The 21557-nt window shown below is 43.6% G+C and overlaps 2 protein-coding genes across 3 annotated transcripts; one reads left to right on the plus strand and one right to left on the minus strand.

The window, feature by feature from the left end:
• Window positions 1-133: 133 nt before the first annotated feature.
• On the plus strand, window positions 134-17133 carry E2F5 (E2F transcription factor 5). 2 transcript variants are annotated; one of them, XM_080581204.1, is made up of 9 exons: window positions 134-406; window positions 8352-8461; window positions 9109-9270; window positions 10484-10527; window positions 11696-11760; window positions 13445-13712; window positions 14407-14607; window positions 15027-15071; window positions 16402-17133. In XM_080581204.1, the coding sequence occupies exons 1-9, from the start codon at window positions 149-151 to the stop codon at window positions 16509-16511; spliced, it is 1263 nt and encodes a 420-aa protein (XP_080437330.1). In that variant the 5' UTR covers window positions 134-148; the 3' UTR covers window positions 16512-17133. The 2 variants fall into 2 exon arrangements, with proteins under 2 accessions (XP_080437330.1, XP_080437331.1); XM_080581205.1 differs by lacking the exon at window positions 134-406 and adding an exon at window positions 2205-2435.
• On the minus strand, window positions 17095-21438 carry RBIS (ribosomal biogenesis factor). Its single transcript, XM_080581206.1, has 3 exons — window positions 21267-21438; window positions 18519-18635; window positions 17095-17243 (listed from the first exon to the last, which is right to left on the minus strand). Exons 1-3 carry the CDS (start codon window positions 21387-21389, stop codon window positions 17175-17177), a joined length of 309 nt encoding a protein of 102 aa, XP_080437332.1. The 5' UTR covers window positions 21390-21438; the 3' UTR covers window positions 17095-17174.
• Window positions 21439-21557: the final 119 nt, after the last annotated feature.

Below are 21557 nucleotides of genomic sequence, written 5' to 3' on the forward strand. Positions count from 1 at the left end.
GGAACACCTGCCTCTTGTTATGAGGCACAGCTTAAGCGTGGGATGGTAGCAGAGGCCTTGAAAATATGGACACAAGCTGAAGCAGAGGCTGCAGCACCACCAGCAACTCACAGCTGGTGATATCTTTGAAAAAGCAAAACCTTGGGAGATGGGAAAAGACTGCTTTTGCTTTAAGAAAGGAATCTGCAGTGGAGAAAAAAAAAAGGTGGAGGTCAAGGGCTGGGAATTGTTTAGACATTGTGTACTGCCTTATAAAAAGGGAAGATCCCAGACTTGTGGGAGGGGGACAGAAAAAAGACAACTCGCTTTGGTTCTGGTTCCCTGTGTTCCAGGGTTCCTGCATCTGGCCGCTGAGACCAGCAAGGAGCAGAGACATCAGCACTTACAATGGGGCATCCGCTCTCTGGTAATGTACTTTCCCAGCTAATGTATAAGTGTAGTGATAAAGTTGTTAAGGGCTGACTGCTTTGAATCTGTGTAATAACTGATTATATGTAAAAATGAATACATAGGGGTAACAGTAAGGAGTAAGAGCTAACAGTTGTGTGTCAGTCTAGTAAATTTCGCTGTAAAGTTTAAAATTAGCTTGATTTATTTGTCGCGTACTATCACAACAACCTCTTGATTCCCTGATACAAATAAGTCAATGCTACCTAAATGCAGGAGAAAACGTCTTCTCATTCTTACCTTCTGCTCTGCATACTGGCTTCTTAAAAAGCCTTATTATCTGAGGAAATATTAATCTGGAAAACTTTCTATAACAGCTACATGGATGTCACATAGAAAGGTAGCAGTACTTCTGGAGCATTTCGGAGTTCTTTTCTGTTATGATTTCTAAGAGTGTCTTTGGACACTTTTCTTACTATTTGACCAGGTTACGCTTCTAGTGAAATAACTGAATATGGCGGATGTACCAGCAAGGTAAAAGAACTTCCTTGTACCCTATTTTGATTTATTAATGTCAGCTTCAGATTTTTCCTCCAAAATTTTAATTCTGAAGCTATTTCCTGATTTTGTCATGTGGATGAGTTACTGTTTTTCACCGTAATTCCTATTGTTCTTTGTTCTTGGCTCAGAAATCTCATACCATAGCACCTGGGTATGTACGTGCCATAGTAACGTTTGTATTGTTTGGTTTTCATGGGTCTAATTCTCCCTTTGGCATTGTTTCCCTCTCTTTTTTTCTTTTCCAATACCATTTCCTTCTTGAAGTGCTTCTCTAAAATCCACATAGTGTAGCAATTCAAAAGCTTCTCTGTTTAACATAATGTACAGAAAAATGCCTATCTGAGTGGAGTTTCCTGCTACACACAGTCAGACGCCACTGTGAGGGATGAGGTAATAAGCATCCCCTGCCACCCACGCCTTTGGCTGGAACATCACTGTGCCCTGTGCCTTGTCTCACCTGAGTGCTCCAACAGCTAGGGCTGACCTGGGGTCCGAGAGCCAGGAAGGGCTGCTGCTTTTGGGGGGTTTACAGGTGCTGTGCTGGTTGCGAAGGGCTTCAAGCAAAGTTTTTCAGCTGCTAGAATCACAGAACAGCTCAGGTTAAAAGGGACCTTAAAGATTGCCCAGTTCCAACCCCCCTGCCATGGCCATGGACGCCACCTACTAGTCCAGGTTGCCCAGGACCTCATCCAACCTGGTTTTGAACACCTCCAGGGACGGGGCATCTACAACTTGTCCGGACAACCTGTGCCAGTGCCTCACCACCCTCGCAGTGAAGATTTTCCCCTAACCTCTAATCTAAATCTCCTGTCTTTTAGTTTAAAACCCCTCCCCCTTGTCCTGTCGTTATGTGACTGAGCAGAGTCGCTCTCCAACTTTTTATAAGCCCCCTTTAAGTACTGAAGGGCCCGAAGGAGGTTTCCCTGGAGCCTTCTCTTCTCCAGGCGGGCCGCCCCCGCCTCCCTCAGCCTTTCCCCGTGGAAGAAGCGCTCCAGCCCCTCGACCACCTTTCGGCAGCAGCCCGGGCTGGGGCACTCCGCGTTCATTAAGGACGCAGCTCCGGCGCCCGTAACTACCCCAAGCGGCCCCGCCTCGCCGCGGACGAGCAGCACTGAAGCTGTTGCAGCGGGTACCGCCGGGACCCCTCAGCGGGCCCACACACACACCCCGCGGGCCCCGTGCCGGTGCCGGGCCGCCCCGCGGGCCCCACCACGCCGGTGTCCAGGCAACGGCGGCACCGTCACTTCCTGCGGCGCCGCCCCTCCCGCCGCAGCCCCCGGGCCGGCTCCGTTCCGGGCTCGGGCCGTTGCGGCGGCGGCCACACGTGGCGCGGCCCCGCGGGCGGGCGGGCGGGCGGCATGGCCGCGGCGGCCGAGGCGGGCGGCGGCGGCAGCAGCAGCCGTCACGAGAAGAGCCTGGGGTTGCTGACCACCAAGTTCGTGTCGCTGCTGCAGGAGGCCAAGGACGGCGTGCTGGACCTCAAAGCGGTGCGCGGCGGGGCGGCGGGCGGGCAGCGCCGTGCTCCCGGGGCGGCCGGCGGCGGGGCTCCGGGACGTGGCCGCCCCGTGGTGCTGGCCCTCGGCGCTCGGAGGTGCCGTGTGCTCGGCTGACACACCCGCGGGGCGGGGGCCCCTCGCCGCTTCTCGGGTCCCGAGGGGGGCGCCGGGCTGCTGAGGCCAGTGGGAAAGTTTCGGGGCAGGCTCTGTTGCCCTCCGTAGCACCGGCACCACCGTGCAGGATGGTGGGGGAGACTCGGGTCTTCCTCAAATAGGTGTCAGGGGAAGCAGCAGCAGGCATCCCCCGGGCTCAGCTGGTTAAGGTACAGGTTGAAGTGAGGCGGTGTTTGGCTGGCTGACTCTTCCCTGAGGATCTTAGCAACGTGCTGTAAGGGGCTGGCTCGGTGCTCAAAGTCCTTTCTGGACAGCTAAACTTATTTGTTTCTTAGGTTTAGTGGGCTCTTGGAGGCAGTCCGTGTGCTTGGAGCCTTTTTGCACATCCACGTTCAGAGAGCGAGCGCTTGAAACCTTCCTGCACCCGGTAAAGCTGTCTAGGTGGAGCTAGGAAGATGCTGATAGGTGCCATAGCCCAGCTTTAGCTACGCTGGGGACTTGGGTGGTTCGTACAGGTTGATTAACTTATTCATATTTAATTTGTCTCTGTCTTCACTAAAATGTAACTAAGCACTCCACGAACTGGGGATTGTTGTGTGGCTTACTCCATCTGTCATGTGCTGAAAGATCTGTCAGGTCAGTTTGAGAAGCAAAAAAAAAAAACCACCACATTTAGAAGACCCTGGGCCAAAAAGTTTGGCTTAAAGAGCTGATGAGGGGGGATTTGAACAATAAAGCTGAGCTGTATGACTGGATGGGACTCATGTTTCTGGCTCCCTTTTGTGAGGAAAGGGAATTTTCTTATTGGAAGAAAATGGTAGTGCTGGTGGTAAAAGCACTAGTAACGCTGGAAAAGTAAATGGGTATTGCAAAAATCTTAAAAAGCTCTGCTCAGAACCTTTACTGGAGACTGGTTTCTGCATTACACAATATGTTGGATTTTTTTTTAAGTAAATACTAACTGAAGTGAATAAATCGTTAGAGCTTTCATAAACAGTCAAAACATAAATTTCTGTAACTTGCTATTTCTCATAAATAAGTCACGTATCTAGGAACAAAATGAACAGCAGCACACATATATCATATCATGCTGCTGTGCTTAGGAAACTGAAGGACAGGATGCTCTTGAAATGAAACAGAGTTCCGAGAAATGATTCATGCAGTGAAGGTTTTCAGATGTCTCTTATCCTATTTACAGGTATTGACCATCTGATGTCTTGCAGCTGATTAGTATTTCTGTAGCAAAATCATAAGTGCACTGCGAAGAAAATACAATCTGAAGTTACTGAGTGTACTTTCAGCTTTGTGATTTAGCAATTGAGAATGAAAGGCGGTGTTACAGGACGTTTCCCGGTGATCTTTGGATACGTCTGTGGTTAAGCAGTCTGTAAAATGATACCGGGGGGCACGTGTGCTGACCCATTATGAAACGGTAGCGGCACGTTGTCCTGTGTGTGCTCACTGTTGCTTGCTTTGGGTGCAAGGAGCCCTGCGACTTCTGCCTGCTGAACTTTGGAAATGCTTCAGGGCTGGACGACTCTTCACTGCTAACACCCTGCTTTCACTCCCCTGATTTGTTAGGATTTTCCTTACTGGGAATTTAATTTCTACAGTTCTCATTCTTTAAATTAAACAGTAGTTCCTGAATAGTTGCATAGCAGTCACTGAATAACCCCGTATAAGCAAATGCAGTTAAGGAAGTAAGTTTCAAACACTACTTTCTTTCCCTTCCACCTCATCTCTTAAAGTCCCTGTGTTCAGCAACCCACCAATTGCAGGGAAGGGAGAAATATTGAAGATGAAGATGAGTAAGAGCTAAGTCACCTGAAATGCATCCCAGAGCACAGTATATTCCTTCTTTTCAGCAGCACACTAGTGCTTCTGCCTCAATTTCTTAAATAGGCTTGGCTTATAGCAAAATGCCACCCCTACTCTACTCAGGGTTAAATATTGTTTCTGAACAACAGTGCAAAGCATCAGGTACTCTAAAATATACTTGCTCGTTACTGACGTTTATTGTGTTCCACTAAAAGAGACAGAAAACATTGCAAATGTGGGAATAGTAGGGGATTTCGGATTTGCAGCTACTGCTCAGATGTTCTGATGAGGCACTCATGTGTCTGGAAATTCCAAATTAATAAAGAAAGTCCAGAAAAAAAACACAAGCAAATGACAACAAAAACTACCAAGGACAAAATTTCCAACTGAAAACATATATGTTGTCTAAGTGCTTAATAGTGTTTAATATCTGATGTGTCTACCTGATAACGGAGAAGAAAAACTGAAAACAACTCAAATTTAATTGTCAGGTGCCTAGGAAATGCAGATTTAAGAAGCCAGTTTCATATGTCACTCAGATGATGTAGTCAGGGAAGCGTATGGTAACAAAACTGGGAAAGACACTCCAATTACCCAGTCTGCTTTCCTGCTGTCACTGCTACCCTCAGATTTTAACTTTACTGCATTTGATGTCTGATCGAGCATTGGATATTTACTCTGTAGGAACCAGAACAGCACTGAACTTCCGTATTGGTGAATTCCCTAGGTTTTCTACAATTTCTAATCTCTATTCCCTTTCATAAAGACTTCAGGCCATTAGCATTTTAGCCACCGTAACATGTTAAACTCCATTTTTGTGCTAGCCACAGGCCTCTTACGTATCTCGGCAGCAGTTGCTTCCTTAGAGACCGCAAGCTACACAGAGCTGTTTGTTAACCTCAACATCAACTCTGCCCAGTTAGCCTGGGCATGCACCTGCCTTTAGCAATGCATCGATCGGGAGCAAGTAACAACTGCTTTAAACTTGCCCTATTCCACAGGAGAAAAAGAAAGAAAGAAAAAAAAGCCTGTTTGTTCAATTTTACAGTCCCTTAATCTTTATTCATGCAGTGCTCTTCAGAACTTTTACGCAGAGGTTGCCAAACTCCCACCAAGCTGTCGACAGTCGTCTTTGGGAGAAGGCTGTTGTCATCTGCTGCGGGCACGGTCTGTAAGATTCAGCACTTCTTTCTTTTGACACAAGGAGAGTGAGCAGGCATTGCTGGCTGACCCTTCTGCGCTGTTAAGCTTCTCAGTAATGACTCTGCCCCAGTGCTTTGGCAAATGTCTCTAACACAGCAAATGTGCTGTGCTCACTGGTAATTCCTGGTGCCTTTTGTCAGCTCCTAGGGAGCAAAGAAGTTGGCGCAGGAGAATGCACCTCAACTCTCTATTATCCTCCTTCTGTTTGTTTGGCTTATTTCTGGGCAGGGCTTTGTATGTGCACACATGCAACTCAAACTGTGCTGAACGGCACATTATCTGTATTGCAAAAGTTGCATGATCTGAGTACGCTCAGAATCTTAAGCACTGTGACAAGTGTTTTTCTTCCAGATCACAGAATGGTTTGGGTTGGAAGGGACCTTAAAGATCATCTAGTTCCACCCCCCTGCCATGAACCATTCTGTGAGACAGCCATACAGCGCTGGTCTTGGATACATACCTATTCAAAGAAGGAATGACTAGAGTGCAGCACCTTTACGTTAAAAAGATTTGATGAAGCGATTCCAAATTCAAATTATCCAGAGAAAGGTATGTGGAAGCTCCATCCAACCATTTCAGCAGAGGGATAGATGTCCCTCTGTTGTGCTGATTGCATCTGTCTCAACCATTTGACATAAGCTGAAAAATGATAAGTTTTAAAAGTCAGTTTAATCAGGATGTTGAATAGCTGCTGATTAAGTGTACACTGTGCATTCTTTGCACAGAACAATGTAGAGATCTCGTAGAAATGTAAAAAATTGTGCATCTGAAGACTGTGAAATATAGAGGGAGTTGATGAAATGTTGCACAAGCAGCATCAATTTTGTCACTTAACTAGGTTTTGAAGGGTTTACTTGCCATCTTTGTAAACAGTATGTATGCGTGAAGCTAAAATTGCAGGCACGTACCTGCTGATACGAGTGAAGAGCTTGCATCCTTGGAGAACTAAAGCATGCATTTTATATGCATTTACATGTATTTTGTTTTATTAGATTTTTAACTGACTGTTGGAGAAGACCATACAAAAGATAAATGTTGATAACAGTGTCAGTAGAAACACTGTTTAGCAGGTGTGTCACTGTTGAGAAGGAACAGTATTTATACTTCATGGCTACAAGAACATTTTTTTTTTAAATCTTCATTCTTCTTCCTTTTTATCGTTTAATTTCCCTTCCCTAGCAAAACATTCACCAATATAAATTGGACTACTAAGTCCTAGTAATTAACTTTCTAATAGGAAAATGTCATTTCTTTGGAAGATTAGTGAGTTTGTTTATGGTTCCAAAAATACTGTTAAAGGAGTAATACGGACTTTGCTATAAAATGGATATGATTTTCCTCCCTCTTTTTTGTTGTCTCAGGTTGTACTCTTCATACAGGCTCCTTTGCTAAGAACATTAATTTATTAGCTAGTTGGACGAACTGAAATAAATTTCTATGTACCTATAGAAGAAATTAGTTGGCTTTAACCCATTAGTTCAAATTTGGAATCCAAAAGTCTTTGCCAGCTATCCTTCTCTTTTTATTTCTTTTAATCCATTTAATACAATTATATTCTATATATCTGAGCATCCAGAGTAGTTGCAGTCAGACTCCTCCTTGCTTTTCTATCCTTTTGTCTAATACTCACTGAACCTGAGGTACTTTACAGCATCAAAAAGAGGAGGATATGGGAGGCGTGACTAGCTCAGGTTTGCTTACTTTACCTTAAGCCTTTGCATCAGGTACAAAAAAGTCCTCATGGGCAGAATTACAAATGATTAAGTGGCCTTTCCTCTGACTTGTACTGTGCTTTGCTTTCGGTGACATGCTGTGACAGCAAGTAGAAACACTACGTAGCTAGCCTTAGCTGAAAAGAGAAATTTTTGTCGGGGGTGAGCATCGGCCTGAGCTGTGTGGGGGTTCTGGCAGCCGTGAGGCGGCTCTTGGTGCGCGCTACCACAGGCAGAGCGGGCGGCTCCACAGGCTGGATTCACGCAGTGAACTGTTACAGAATCGTAGAATCTGTTGGGATGGAAAAAAAACATAAGATCATCAAGTCCAGCCATCGGCTTAACACGACAAGCCCACCACTGAAACATGGCCTCAAGCACGATGTCCACACGTCTCTTAAGTACCTCCAGGGGTGGGGATGCCACCACCTCCTAGACTACCCTTTCTGTGAAGAAATTCTCCCTGATACCCAATGTAAACCTCCCCTGGCACAACTTGAGGCCATTTCTTCCCATCCTATCACTCGTTCCCTGACACGGTGGCTTACAGTCATGCAGCTCTCCTTCAGCCAGTTTGGGAAATTACCCCCAAATCTTTCCGTATCCCAATGCAGATTGATCCAGAGAGTGTCAGCAGAGGGGATGATGAACTTAACGTGCAGTTGGCCTCAGAGGCTTGTTCCATTGCAGGGTGTTGCCATCTGCCCTCCCTACTGTTTCTTACCTTGTAGAAGGGGCACTGCAAGCTCCTGTGTGCGGGTGGTAGCGTGTGGTGCAGGTGCTGAGAGGGCAGTCTTGGCAATTCGCGTGAGCTCTCCTGCCTGGCAAGGGTGGGCCTTGGCCAATTTGACCCCTCTCGACAGGTCTTCAAGCCACAGGAGGCCACTCTTGCCCGCCATTTGAAGCAGATGCTACGAGCACCCAGCTCTTGAAGGGCTGAACCGTCTCCCTTCAGAATTACGTAATTACTATTTGGCATGTTTTTGGGGAATGGCTTACAGTGTGTGTTGTTTGCCCTCAGCGTGCAGATTGCTGATACTCATTGCTCTTCTCTTCACAGGCTGCTGATACCCTTGCCGTAAGGCAGAAGAGAAGGATTTATGATATCACTAACGTTTTGGAGGGGATTGATCTCATTGAGAAGAAGTCAAAAAACAGCATTCAGTGGAAGTAAGCTTCAATTCTGCATTTCCTCATACGCTCAAGATCAACAAAAATTGCCTCCTTCCACTTCTTCTGACCAGTTAAGATAGAATAAAATTACCATTAGGCTCATCAACGAGCAATGCAACATTTTGGAATGACAGTAAAGTTTTAAATGAACTTTATTTATTTGTCTTATCTTTAATTTGCATCTTTGATACATAGAATCAGGTTTAAAACATATACCAGAGATGCTTTCATGAAACTTGGAGTGCTACTTTATAACTAGCATTCACACTAGCTGAATCTGGGAAGGGTATTGGGTGACAGTATTTCCACCTACCTGCCCACCTGCATTGCATGCCTATTTTCTCTTCGGTTCCTGAAGATGAAAGTATAACTGAAGAGTTAAGAGGGAGGTGAAGGAGATCTGCAAACCATCTCTAATGGAGAAAAACGTACATTCCAAAAGAAAATCAAGTTGGGTAGAGGGAAATTCTAAACCTGATCTGAAGTTAACAATGTTCATTTTCTGTTAAAACACTGCCAGGCAAGTAGATGTTCATTTCCTTTATGTTGAATATTAGTATATTTTCAAATTATTGGAAGCATACTTAGGAAATGATCTTTCAGATTTTCATTTCTTGTTTCACGAACCTTTATACCTTTTTAAGAGGAGTAGGTGCTGGTTGCAATACAAAAGAAGTAATAGACAGGCTGAGGTATCTTGAATCTGAAATTGAAGATCTAGAGCTGAAAGAGAAAGAATTGGATCAGCAGAAACTGTGGCTACAGCAAAGCATCAAGAACGTTATGGATGATTCTACAAACCACCAATATCCTTTTCAACAAATTGTGTGCATCTTGGAACTAGTATTAAAACAGCAGCTAAAACATAGGTAAAGGGTAAAGCACACTGTTATCCATTTCTTCCAGAAACAAAGAAAGCCTAATCTTTTTTTTTTTTCTGGTTTTGGTTCAAAAAGAAGAGTTTAAATCATGTTTACATGACTTTTTAAGCTCTCTGACTGTATGAAAGGTAACCTGAAAATAATACAGCACGTGTATATATGGCAGCAATTTTTAAGTCCACAGTATAATTCTGGTTTAAAATGAATTGTATTGCCTTCAGGCACTTGGATTTATATTTCTTAGCGGTATTTTATGTGAATCTTTTTTTTTTTTCCTGTTACTTCCTTCTCTCAAAAAGATTAAGCTATCACCCAAAGATAAATTGAATTAACAAAGTCCTGAAGCTTGTTTGGTTTGGAATTGGAAAAGTATCCTGAGTGTAAATACTCAATAAGCAGAGAGGTCTGCCTACATTGCTTGTAATTATGTGTTTATCTGTCTTGTAACATATTGACCCAAGTATTGAGATTTGGAACAGGAAAATGCCCTTCTTATTGATTGTACCAGTGCTAAGTACTCAGCGTTACTTGCAATTGCTCTATAGAAACTGCACCTATAAAATGGATTTTGTAAGAAAGGAGATTTAAGTAAGATATGAGGAGAAACTTATTCCTGGGAGAGTTAACACTGGAATTGATCCCCCAGGGAGGTGATGGAATATCATCTATCACTGGAAGTTTTCCAGAACAGGAGAGGCAAACATCTGTCTGGAATTTCTTAATAGTTGATCCTACCTTGGGGCAGGGTGAACTCTCAAGTCCCTTCCAGCATATTTTTATGTGATTTTGGGACATCCTGGTACATTGTTGAATTCTGTAGTGTCGAGTTGATGAGGTAAATGCTGTTCTTAAAAACAAGATTTTACATGTTCTCTGTTTAAAAAGAATCTCTTGATTCAAGCTACTCAGATTCTCTTCTTTTGGTATTTTTTTTATGTATATAGATTTTTATTTTTTACAGTACAGAACGGTGTTATTTTTTAAATAGCTATTCTGAACATCATAAATCATGCCTTGATTACACCTCAGAGTAACAGCAGTAAGTTTATAGTTTAGGCTCAGTTTGGACAAACTTCTTTTAAAGGGTAACAAATCATGCATTTCATGCATTAGAAAAATGTTCCTTGACATAAATTACATTTTCATATGTCACCCATGAAGATATCTGTAACTGCTTCAATGGTGAGTTGTTTCTAAAAGCTGTATTTCTTAAAGTGAGGGATTTTCTGATCTTCCTCTTGAAAGCTAACTTGCTAACCTGCTTTTTCCCTGCGAGTATTTTGAATTTAGAATAAGTATTCGGTAGTGAATAGAAGTTCAGCTGTTTTCAGAGTACTCTTTTTGGTTGTCTTCTTCTGTATTCATACTTTGTAATAGCTTGCCTCTGGCTCTAACGGAACCAGGGAGAGGGCATGTTGGTCCAATTCACCAGATTTCATAAAAGTTTCTGGGGGCAGCTTCGGTCGGAGGGAATTCTTCATATTATACAAATGGAGCCAGATGAAGTTCAAAGATGGGACATGGCTAAATCAAAAAGATTCTTTCTGTATGGGAAGTTTGAACAAATTGCCAAGATTTGCTGGCAGAAATTTTTGCCCTGGACATCCTTTACTGATCCTGAGTTACTCAAGGGAAGATTGTTGCTCAGCCTCCAGCTGTGCTCAAGATCATCTTTTTGACATAAGGAAGGTTGGGTTTGTTTTTGAATAAAAAAATGCAAGTTTAGACTACTGTGGAGTTTAACAAAAAGAAGCTGTTGTGGAAAAGAGTTAGTTACTTGCAAAATATGGAGGAGGCATTTAGTATACCAGTTATATTGTACTTTATGTAAATATATCTCAGGTAGCAAAGGAGCACTATTCCAAGTTATGGATGAAGAGGAACTGATGTGCAGATAAGGCATGTTGTGCAAGTACTGTGGATGTAATTGTGATCTCCTAACTTTAACCAATAAGTTTTAGTGCATGTGGTACGCCACAGGTGAGTTTTATAGTCAACTGTTAAATCTAAGTTGTATATGCTGCAGAAGTTCTGAGCTTAGACACTTGGAAATGTTGGCACTGAAGACAATCATTAAATCATTTTCTTGCTTTCCTGTGTAACTTGTCTTCAAAGCCATAAAGTATGCTGTATCAGAGAGTTGGTTTAGCTGAAAAAGAAGCTAGTTAAATATTGGATCTTGAAACTTACAGGGACTATGCAAGTCCCATCACAAGTTTATTTATGCTGGAATTATGCGGTCTTTTAAGAGGCCTTAGAGAATTTTCCTATCTCATTCAAGTAGATACCATGCAAGATGTACGAAAAATATGCACAGTTAACGCTTTCTTAAAAATTGCTATTTAACCAGGAGACACACTTCTAGCAATTCAAGCACCTTGTGGTACGCAGTTAGAAGTACCTATACCCGAAATGGTATGTACTGATTTCTTGTTTACCTAAGTATTCTAGAAGGACAGTGGAGAAGAAGAGCTACGCTAGAGCTGAGCATTTATCTCTGTCTGTGCGAGAGAAAAAAAAATATAAGTTGGTCTTAGTTGAGAATGGAAGGGCTGGGTGGGACGAAGTGTATTTTTGTACAGTAAAACTAGGTGTACAAAAGAAAGACTAATGGTAACTCGTCTCCTACTGAAAACAAGATACAGTAGTGGGTTTCTTTGCCCCTCTCTTCTCTCTTATTCTTAAAAGTTGCAGCTTTCCAAATTATGTATAATTGTTATGAATTCCCTTCAGAACTAATTAGCAGTGACTTTTATGTGTCAGATTTCACATTTATTGTATTGCTAAATCCTATCTGTTATAGAAAAGCCTTTTAGGTTTAGTTGTAGTTCTAGTTTAGATGCAGGTTGTGTTCAGTCACATGGTACTAGACTGGATAGAGAAACACAGACTGCAGAGTTTTTTGTTTTTTGTTTTAAATCCTGAGGACTTTAATGGGCAGGATTAGAGTAGGAGGCCAAATTACTTACTGCTATCCATCTTTTAATCATTTTTATCGTAGGGCTTAGTTTTAAATAGGGTTGGTATCTTACATAGTTGGGAGAGAGCATTGTATGAAGCATGATAGCCCACTATACTTGTAGAAGGGTGAAGTTCACAAGATAAGTTTTAGAAGCTATTTTTAGTAGGGCTAAACACAGTCTGGTATCATAATAACATCCAAAGCTAGGACCAGCTGGTCCAGTGGTACTGGATCTTTGTCCATCTATGCTGAAAACTGTTCAGGCAATGGTGTGGTTCTCTGTGTGACCAAAGCAGTTGTGATGCATCTTTTTTGGCTTTTCGTTGAGGACAAGAACAGCTGATTTTAGTCTTCCCTTAACAACTTGAAATCGGATTGTTTTGCTTTGGGTCCTCACTCCCCAGGCACCTTTCCCACTTTTCTCATCCTCATTTTTTCTAGAACATACTTGCTGAAAACCTGCTTGCTGGATTAGCCATTGTGAGCCAGTGGTCTCACAGAGACTGTACTACAGGAATAGTCCTAGCTAAAGTGTTTGAATGACTTACCAAAAGGAGGCCTAGCAAATCAGCTAAGAATTGTTTCTGCTGACTTACGATCCTGTGTTCACTCGGTCTGAGTGAGATATTTAACTGTTGTGGGATGGTTGGTCCTAGCTAAGATCATTCTGGAGCTCCTTTTAAGAGGAAGAAATTTAAATGCACAGAAATCATTATTTATCTGTTTTGTTACTGATAAGCTGCAGTCTTGCTATAAGTTTCGAGTAACCTGAATTCATAACCTAAACACTTTGAAAGATGGTATATCTGTGTTTTCTGTAACTGTGCTGTGGCCAAGTAAATGCATAACAGGTTTGTAATCTGTTTCCTGTTAGATCATTTGTATTTGTTTTATTTTTTTTTTGTTTTTCCTGTCTCCATATGATCTGATAAGTTTATGCCAATTATTGGTTCTTCCTACTGTTTTAACTAGAAGCGCACAATCTTCTGAGGGGTAAAAGGTGCATCAATTTGAGAATTCTATTCAAACATCTTCATTAGTTACTATGAGAAATAAGTCTGTGCAGTTACTGTTGTATTTTTGTACAGTTTGAAGTTCTAAAGGAATTTTAACTTTCTTAATACACCACCTCTACAGGGACAGAATGGACAGAAGAAATACCAGATCAATCTTAAGAGTAATTCAGGACCTATTCATGTACTTCTTATAAATAAAGAATCAAGCTCCTCCAAGCCCATGGTGTTTCCAGTTCCTCCACCCGATGACCTTGCACAGACCCCATCTCAGCCTGCAGCTCCAGTGACTCCCCTTAAACCTACTACAGCTACTCAAAATCCACCAGAACAACACGGTCTTAACCAGGGACAACAGTTGCCACAAACATCAGTTGTGAACACACCATCAGGTGGGTCCAGAGTTTTTTCCCCTTAAGATGGGTGAGGGAGGACTGGGGGTAGGAAAGAAACTGTTAAAAAAGGTGATAGATAAAGGAAAGGCAGATCAACAGTTTGCAGGTGCAGGTGTCTATTATGAAACCAGCCTGAGGGCTTACTAACAGCTTTCAGGAGGTTGACAGGAAAGCCTCTTCCTCTTCTGTCCTCTATCCAGTGAAACAGATTCTCCCCTTGTAGCTTACCATTTTACACCAAACAGGTTTTGAATGTGATCCTGTTTGTTAATCTGAGATGCTTCTCCAGAATGCAGTGTGGAATGAAATTGCCAACCTCTGATGGAGTATATGATTTGAACATGTACCCTTTAATAAGACATAATAAAGGCACCAGTTCCAGCTTTTGTGCCACAAGGTCACTTACCTACTTCCACATAGCCACAGTGAGAGATTCCCTGAATATCAGGTATTCTTTCGTATCAATAGTAGGGTAATATGGAAATATTTAAGAAAATGGTGTCGGTATTACAGACTATGTTTCTGAGGGGTCCTGATTAAATTGTGCTTTTGAGTTTGAATGGTGAGGAGGCTCCTCTCACCTCATCCCAGACCTTGGCAGTGTTCTCCTCAAGAGATAAAGCCAGGTGCAGGCGCTTTGTGTTCCTTTTTGCCACAACAGACTATATAACGTGCCTTCCTGTCTTTGTAGAAAGCAGTTTGCAGCAAAACAGTACAACTCCAGCAACTCCTTATTCCAGCCTTCCAGATGCAGTGTTGTACCCCAGCCTTTCAGGAGATGTCGCCCAAGCTACAGCTAGCTCAAATGACTATCAGGGTTTGCTCCCTTTGGACGTTAACTGTATTCTCAAGCCAAACTCATTTGACATAGCAAAGATGGATGAGCCCACAGGTAGGAAGAAAGAGTTGCTATTTAAATGTTTTTATTGTTTCCTGAGCCTTTTTTTTTTTTTTGACCAAATTACCAATGAGTTACACAGAGGGAAAGATTAGCATTTTTCCCACAGAGATGACAGGCCTTGTTTTTGTCTTTTAATGAAGCCATTGAGCCAGTTCTGAGTAGCAAGCTCATTTTCTGCTGCTGCCAAAAAAGCTACGTGGCTTTAAGGCTATAAGGGATCAACTGTACAGCATGAGGAGAGCAGGAGATATTTATTAGGAAAAACTGGGGGATACAAAGATATTTTACATATACGTGGCATGCTATCTCCACAGCTCCTAGTGTGCACGAGCCATACTGTACTTTGCAATTCAGTGTTGTAATGCGGAGAATCTGTTGACTTCCATAAATGCATGCTCCTGTTTTCACAGGAAATATCAGTGGGGATATTATTGATGAACTCATGTCTTCTGATGGTAAGTATTTAGTATCTTTACTTGCGGCTATTAAAAAAGTAGTAGCATGTCTTTTGTATGAACAGCACTCTTGGTAGGTGTCTGTTAAGTCTCATGCCAAGAGTCAGTATGAAACTACTTCTTTCCCCTGTACTGCCTCCTCTATCCTTGTCATTCTTGTCTTTGCACCCCTATCCATTCCCTGCAGCAGTTTGATTTAACAATCAAAATCTGAAAGTCTTAATCCAGCAAGTACTTACATGCATGAGTAACCCAGCAGTACTTAATTTTGGAACAAAGAAAGAACAGGTTGATGACTAGAGTGCTGCCTTAAAAATAAAGCTTAATACTAATCTTCCTGAGGCTTCTTCCAGGAGCTTTGATCAGGTATATTCACAAGATACTCATATGCCTGCATGCATGCCAGGTCTGGTACACTGGCTGAACAAATCTAACCCTTTTCTGGTCTTCCATCTTCACGGCCGTATGAATGCAGAACTGAGCCACAGCTAGTAATTTCATTTGTTCCATGCCTCCCTCCGTGCTATATCTCGCAGACTGCAGGCTGCCAGACAGAGGTGAACTCAGGTGGCTTTGTTCCTCTCCCCCAGTAACTACGCTGCTCTGTGAGCAGCCTGTGTTAATATCTGCCCTTCAAACAGACGAACTTGGGGCTTATCCAGAAAGAACCATGCAATTACAAGCTTCATAAGGGAAGAATGGATTACGTGAATGTACCGATAAAATACACAGCTAAAATGGAAATAGTCTCCTCTTTTAGAGCAGGTACCATGTTCCCAGCTCATTTGCATTAGATTAGTGTTCCTGCAGTACAGAATGAGGGCCAAGGCTTCTCTTCTTGCATTCCCCAAAAATGGCCTCAACCCCATGCATGAAATGCAGTGCACGGAGAAATGGACAGCCTCCATTTTTTATGTGTAAAATAGGGAAAATAGTAATTTATCTAAAATAAATATTTGAAGATTGATACATACAGTACTATAACAGTTAGAAATGTAAATATAAGTGATGGAAAGTTGATAGCATTTCAAAATCTGCTCAGGAGCTCCTTTGCTGCAAAAGCAGAGATTAGGTCTGTATTCCACATCATTCCACCCCAGCAAATTTATGTAAAGTACTAAGGAAAAAGATGTGGACGTGTCACGTTGCCTTAGTTTGAAGGCAATACAGGTGTTCACAGTATGTATCCTAGCATGCTTGTCAGATTATCAAGACAGTATTTTACTTATTAAGACTAACCCAGCACTGGTGATGACAGACATACTGAATTATGAGGTAGGGCTGATATTCCAAGTGTTTTAATTTAAACTAAACTATTCCTGCTTTACAGTTTTTCCTCTCTTACGACTCTCTCCTACTCCCGGAGATGACTACAACTTTAACCTGGATGATAATGAAGGAGTCTGTGATCTCTTTGATGTGCAGATACTAAATTATTAGATATTGTGTCAACCAGACTACTTATCTACCTCTAACTATAACATTCTAGACTTCTTCATAACCTAAGTATTTGAATAATGAATGTATAACTTCTTAGTTCACTGACTCTGGGAGTATATTTCCTTTTGCTTCCCTTAACTACTTCACAAAACAAATTCAACCACCAGAAAAAAGGGCTTTTGTCAGAATTGTGACACATTTTTTCACCCGAGTATCTTTTGTGTAATCCAATGATTTGGAGTTTTCTTTTGTAAGGAAAGTGAAAATGCTTTATAGCCTTTTGATCATTTTTTAAAAAATGATTAGGCTTTGCTCACAGTTATCAGCATTTTCTTTGAAGCTTTACTGCCAAGAAGCTTTCTATATCTTTTTGACCTTTCAAACAATTTTGAAGCTTTCACTGCCAAGCTGAAAAGTGAAGGATATCAACTTGAGTTATGCTTAATTGTTTCAGTGAACCAATTTTGTGAAGTGCCTTCTGTTTTAGCACTTTAAGTTTCTCACACTGACTTCTGACATTCCACTTTCCTAGATGATAGGAAAGGTCTGTTTGTAGTTTGTATTAAAGTGTGCCAATACTTGTATATTAACAAGATTTTTTTAATAAAATTGTACAAACAAAGCCTGTGTGATCTTCAATTCTTGGAACCCCTTCGTTACTGATTACAGCTGTGATAATAGGCTTGTGGCAGCATCCACATTTGCTGGTTCAGCTTCTGGATGTGTAGAAACCTGAAAAAAAAAAGTTTCAGTGTAAAGTAGAAAATGATTTATTTTTACTGTTTGGAAAAAAAATACAAAAACAGTATTACCTAGATGATGAGCTTGTCTTTATTATACTTAATTATTTATTTTTGGCTAATTTTGCAGTCATATAATTCAATAATTTGGGGGAACTATGGGGTTCACTACACTTGATAGATAAGAAGCCACTACTTCATGCCGCAAGGGGAAGACCGGGCATCGTGCCAGTAATGTACGTGGCCAAATGGAAGTAGGCACAGCTTTTAATTCAGGGAATACTTTCAATAGCATAATTTTGAAACTGTGGAGAAAACACTATTGCTTACAGCCCAAGTGATCAAATACAATGCTATGTCATGTACAGCCCTGCTAGCACAGGAGTAGTGCTACAGTCCAAGTTCGCAGCTGTATGCAATAGCAAGCTAATAGGACTCGGGCCACTGGCACCAATGTCCTTGTTTGGCCTCATACTGTGCTTGGCAGCACCTTCACCTGAGCTTCCTTCTTCCTTCAGCTTCCCTTGAGGTTTTTGGCACTCGTTCTGTCACTCCCAGCCATACAGAAACTTGATGACCTCAGGCACAGTAAATGCTGCTAATCACCCGTCCAGTTCCCTCTTATTTCCCCAACAGCCAGGACAGATTCACCTGCGTACTTCATACTGGCCCACGGCCTTTTCTGTCCCCCAAACCATGCCTGCAGCACCAGCAAGTATCAGCATAAGAAGATTTTGTAAAGAGGAGCTTAAATTCAGCATAAGGAGCAGCCTGTCAGTATTTAGTTGTTTAATTATTTCTTGTCAATGCTCAAAGCTGCATGCAGCCTTGTTGACTAGACTAAGAGTAAAATATTGTTTTGATCTGCAAGTGCTGCAGGCAGGAGTTGTAGTACAGAAACTGGTGTTTCAGATATTGCTACTTCTCATAAGTAAATACAAAGAGACAGGTCTTGAGGGTTTGGAGCTGGAAACAACTTCTAAATGATGTTCTACCTGTTTTTTAATAGATTAAAAAAATATACATGTTGTGGAAGCACACTGCAGCTTAGCTGCTCACCTTCTTCTCTAGTGACTAGTAGTTACATAGGACTTGAATATGCTAACCAGATATCAGCATTTAAAAAAAAAAGTGAAATTAATAAAGCTGGATTTATAGCCATAAAGCAACAGCAAGAATTGCCTACAGTTTTAGTGCCAGAATATGATGCTTTGAACGCATACTGCCCTTAATTCTCCCTCCTCAGATTTTTACAAACAGAAATTACCTGGTTATTCTTCTGAGGTTCCACTACAGGGCCTTTTGATAACTGCTGTACTTCCTTCTGAATTTCAGTAAATGCTTTATTTATTTTGCTTACTTTGTCAGCATTTTCAATGTTTATCTGTAGGGAGAAAAAAAAAAATATACACGCATTGGTATGTTAAACTGAAATTCCACTGGCATGTGAAATTTCACCATTTTTGCACAACTGTTAAGCAGCCAGTATTATATCTGGAGAGAAGTGTCAATCTGCTGTAGGGTAGGGAGACCCTGCAGAGGAACCTGGACAAGATGGGTCGATGGGCAGAGACCCATGGGAGGTTCAATATGGCTAAGTGCTGGGTCCTGCACTTTGGCCACAACCACCCCATGCAATGCTACAGGCTTGGGGCAGAGTGGCTCAAAAGCTGTGCAGAGGAAAAGGGTCTGGAGATGCTGATTGATGCTCACCTGAACATGAGCCGGCAGTGTGCCCAGGTGGCCAAGAAGGCCAACGGCATCCTGGCTTGTATCAGGAACAGTGCAGCCAGCAGGACCAGGGAGGTGATCGTCCCCCTGTACTCTGCTCTGGTGAGGCCGCACCTCAAGCACTGTGTTCAGTTTTGGGCCCCTCACTGCAAAAACAACACTGAGGCCCTGGAGCGTGTCCAGAGAAGGGCTACGAAGCTGGTGAAGGGCCTGGAACACAAGTGAGGAGTGGCTGAGGGAACTGGGGTTGTTTAGTCTGGAGGAGGCTCAGGGGAGACCTTAGTGCTCTCTACAGTTACCTGAAAGGAAGGTGTGGGGAGCTGGGGGTCGGCCTCTTCTCACAGGTAACTAGTGATAGGACTAGAGGGAGTTGCCTCAAGTTGCACCAGGGGAGGTTCAGGTTGGAAATGAGGAGACATTTATTCTCAGAAAGAGCAGTCAGGCACTGGGACGGGTTGCCCAGGGAGGTGCTGGAGCCACTGTCCTTGGGGGCGTTCAAGGAAAGGTTGGACGTGGTGCTTAGGGACATGGTTTAGTGGGTGATTCTGGTGGTAGGGTGGTTGGACCAGATGATCTTGGAGGTCTCTTCCAACCTTGATTCTATGATTCTAAGCATATCTTCCAAAACTGCATTTTAGTAGAAATATTTCTATACTTGAATTTGTCATCACCTAATTATATCATCAAATCGTGTACTACTAACGTTCTAATAAATCCAAAATTATTAAAGCAGTTGCACTTGCAAAAGAGTTGTACGGGCAAAAAAAGTTGATTACTCCAAGCCTTCCTTCATAAGTTATTTCAGCAAAGATGCTTGCTTTTGAACGGCAAGAGCTAAGATGCACTGGTGCAATGCTAAGGTGCATCGTGCAGTGCTCCAGGGACAGTGATCTGTGGTAGAGGGGCAGGGCGGATGCTGGGGGAATGAACTCTTTCACCACTGCAGCAAAGTAAGATTCAGCTGATCTCAGCCCCGGCACCCGTTACTTCTGAAACACCAAGCTTTGAACAGCATCTTAGCATTATAATGGCATATTACATTGCAGATGTTCCAGAAGCACGCTCACACATCTTAAGGCAATCCCAGATTTCAGGCTGCCTAGTGCTGTCCCAAAGGCTACCACAGCAATTAACCTCTCAGCAACGTGCATAGGCAGAAGCAAACACACACTCCTTTTGCTTTCAAAGCTGCCGTCATTTCAGAGTACACACTAACAGATAACCCCATTTATTCCCAGGTGAGTGACCAGGAGAATCAGTAGTAAGAAAGCAGGGGCACGAGGCTAATAAAACAAGTCTATTTAGATTAGCAATTTAATTCAAATCAATCTATAGAAGTGCCTTAAGAAATACAGACAACTCCTAGCTCCAAGTAGAGTGGATGGGGCTGTGGGCGACCCAATTTTCAGAAGGTTTAGGTTTCCCGTAACAGCCTGTTAGCATTTCCCAGTCAGTTTTAATGCCCGGTATCCTAGGTACCCGGGCAAGGACTCTTCTCTAGAAAGAGGCCCTGTAGGTAGGACGCATGTCTATATCTAAAGTTGCCTGGATAGTTACAAGGGGCTTTAATCTATTAAAGAATAAGCCTGTTTTAACTTTTACTGAGCATCTTACTATTCTGCTTAATGGTAACTAAATCCCCCACAGCTTAATGAATTAAAGAATGCTGCTTCAAACACGCAGAATAAAATTTTACTCCCAACAAGCTAATGACTTTTCATGAAGGTGTTTTTAAACCTGTTCCTCCCTTCGCTATGCAGAACCCTCCAGACTAAGCGGGGACTCGAAGGCAGCAACGTGAAACCGTTCTGGGGCTCCCTGCTTCCAAAAGTCTGCTACGTTCCCACCCGTCTGCCGGACCAACCTGTCAGGTGGCTTCGGTGGCTGAGATTTTTCGTCTGGAAAAAGTCTCAAAGGCCCTTTTTATTTTTGGAGCTGCTGTTTAAGCCCGTCTGCCAGCGGGCCGCAGCTGAACGCGACGGGAACGAGGAGCCGCCGGCCGGCGGGGGCGGAGCTCGCCGCGGGGCTCTGCGAACACCGAAATGGCGGAACGGCCCCGGGACGGGGGAGGAGGGAAGGGACCTGTGGAGACCATCGGGTCCACGCCCCGCCGAGCAGGGGCACCCAGAGCACGGCGCGCGGGACGGCACCCGGCGGGGCTGGGTATCTGCAGAGGGGGCGGCTCCTCAGCACCGAGGCGCCCCCCGCGCGCAGCCGGAACCTCCCGGGCTCAGTTCGCGAAGCCCGCCCGGCCTCCCCCCCGGCCTCCCCGCCCGCCGCTCACCTTCCTGAGCCCGGAGGTGACGCGCCGCGCCCGGCCCTTCCCCCGGGCCTTGCCGGCGCCGCCGCGGGCGATGCAGAAGACGCTCGGCGCCTTCGCCGCCTTCCGCGCCCGGCTCTTCCCCATCGCCCCCGCCGCGAGGAGGCCGGGCGGCGCGCTGCTGGCGTCACGGCGCGCGCCGGGGAAGCCCTGACGTCACGGCGCGGGGATTCCCCGCCCCGCCCTCTGGATGCGGGGAGGCCGGGAAGGGCGCGGGGGGGCTGGGCTGCGGGGCGCGGCGGGATGCAGGGCAGT

The sequence above is a fragment of the Anser brachyrhynchus genome (assembly GCF_964034855.1).
Source record: "Anser brachyrhynchus genome assembly, chromosome: 2".
NCBI lineage: Eukaryota > Metazoa > Chordata > Aves > Anseriformes > Anatidae > Anser > Anser brachyrhynchus.

Excerpts from the sequence above, each read along its gene's own strand:
- E2F5 (XM_080581204.1), top strand. The coding sequence starts at position 149 with ATGGGAAAAGACTGCTTTTGCTTTAAGAAAGGAATCTGCAGTGGAGAA. Across the intron at positions 407-8,351 it reads AATGGGGCATCCGCTCTCTG|GCTGCTGATACCCTTGCCGT; the intron begins GTAATGTACTTT and ends TTCTCTTCACAG. Across the intron at positions 15,072-16,401 it reads TGAACTCATGTCTTCTGATG|TTTTTCCTCTCTTACGACTC; the intron begins GTAAGTATTTAG and ends CCTGCTTTACAG.
- RBIS (XM_080581206.1), bottom strand. The coding sequence starts at position 21,389 with ATGGGGAAGAGCCGGGCGCGGAAGGCGGCGAAGGCGCCGAGCGTCTTC. Across the intron at positions 18,636-21,266 it reads TCACCTCCGGGCTCAGGAAG|ATAAACATTGAAAATGCTGA; the intron begins GTGAGCGGCGGG and ends TTCTCCCTACAG. Across the intron at positions 17,244-18,518 it reads AACCTCAGAAGAATAACCAG|GTTTCTACACATCCAGAAGC; the intron begins GTAATTTCTGTT and ends TTTTTTTTTCAG.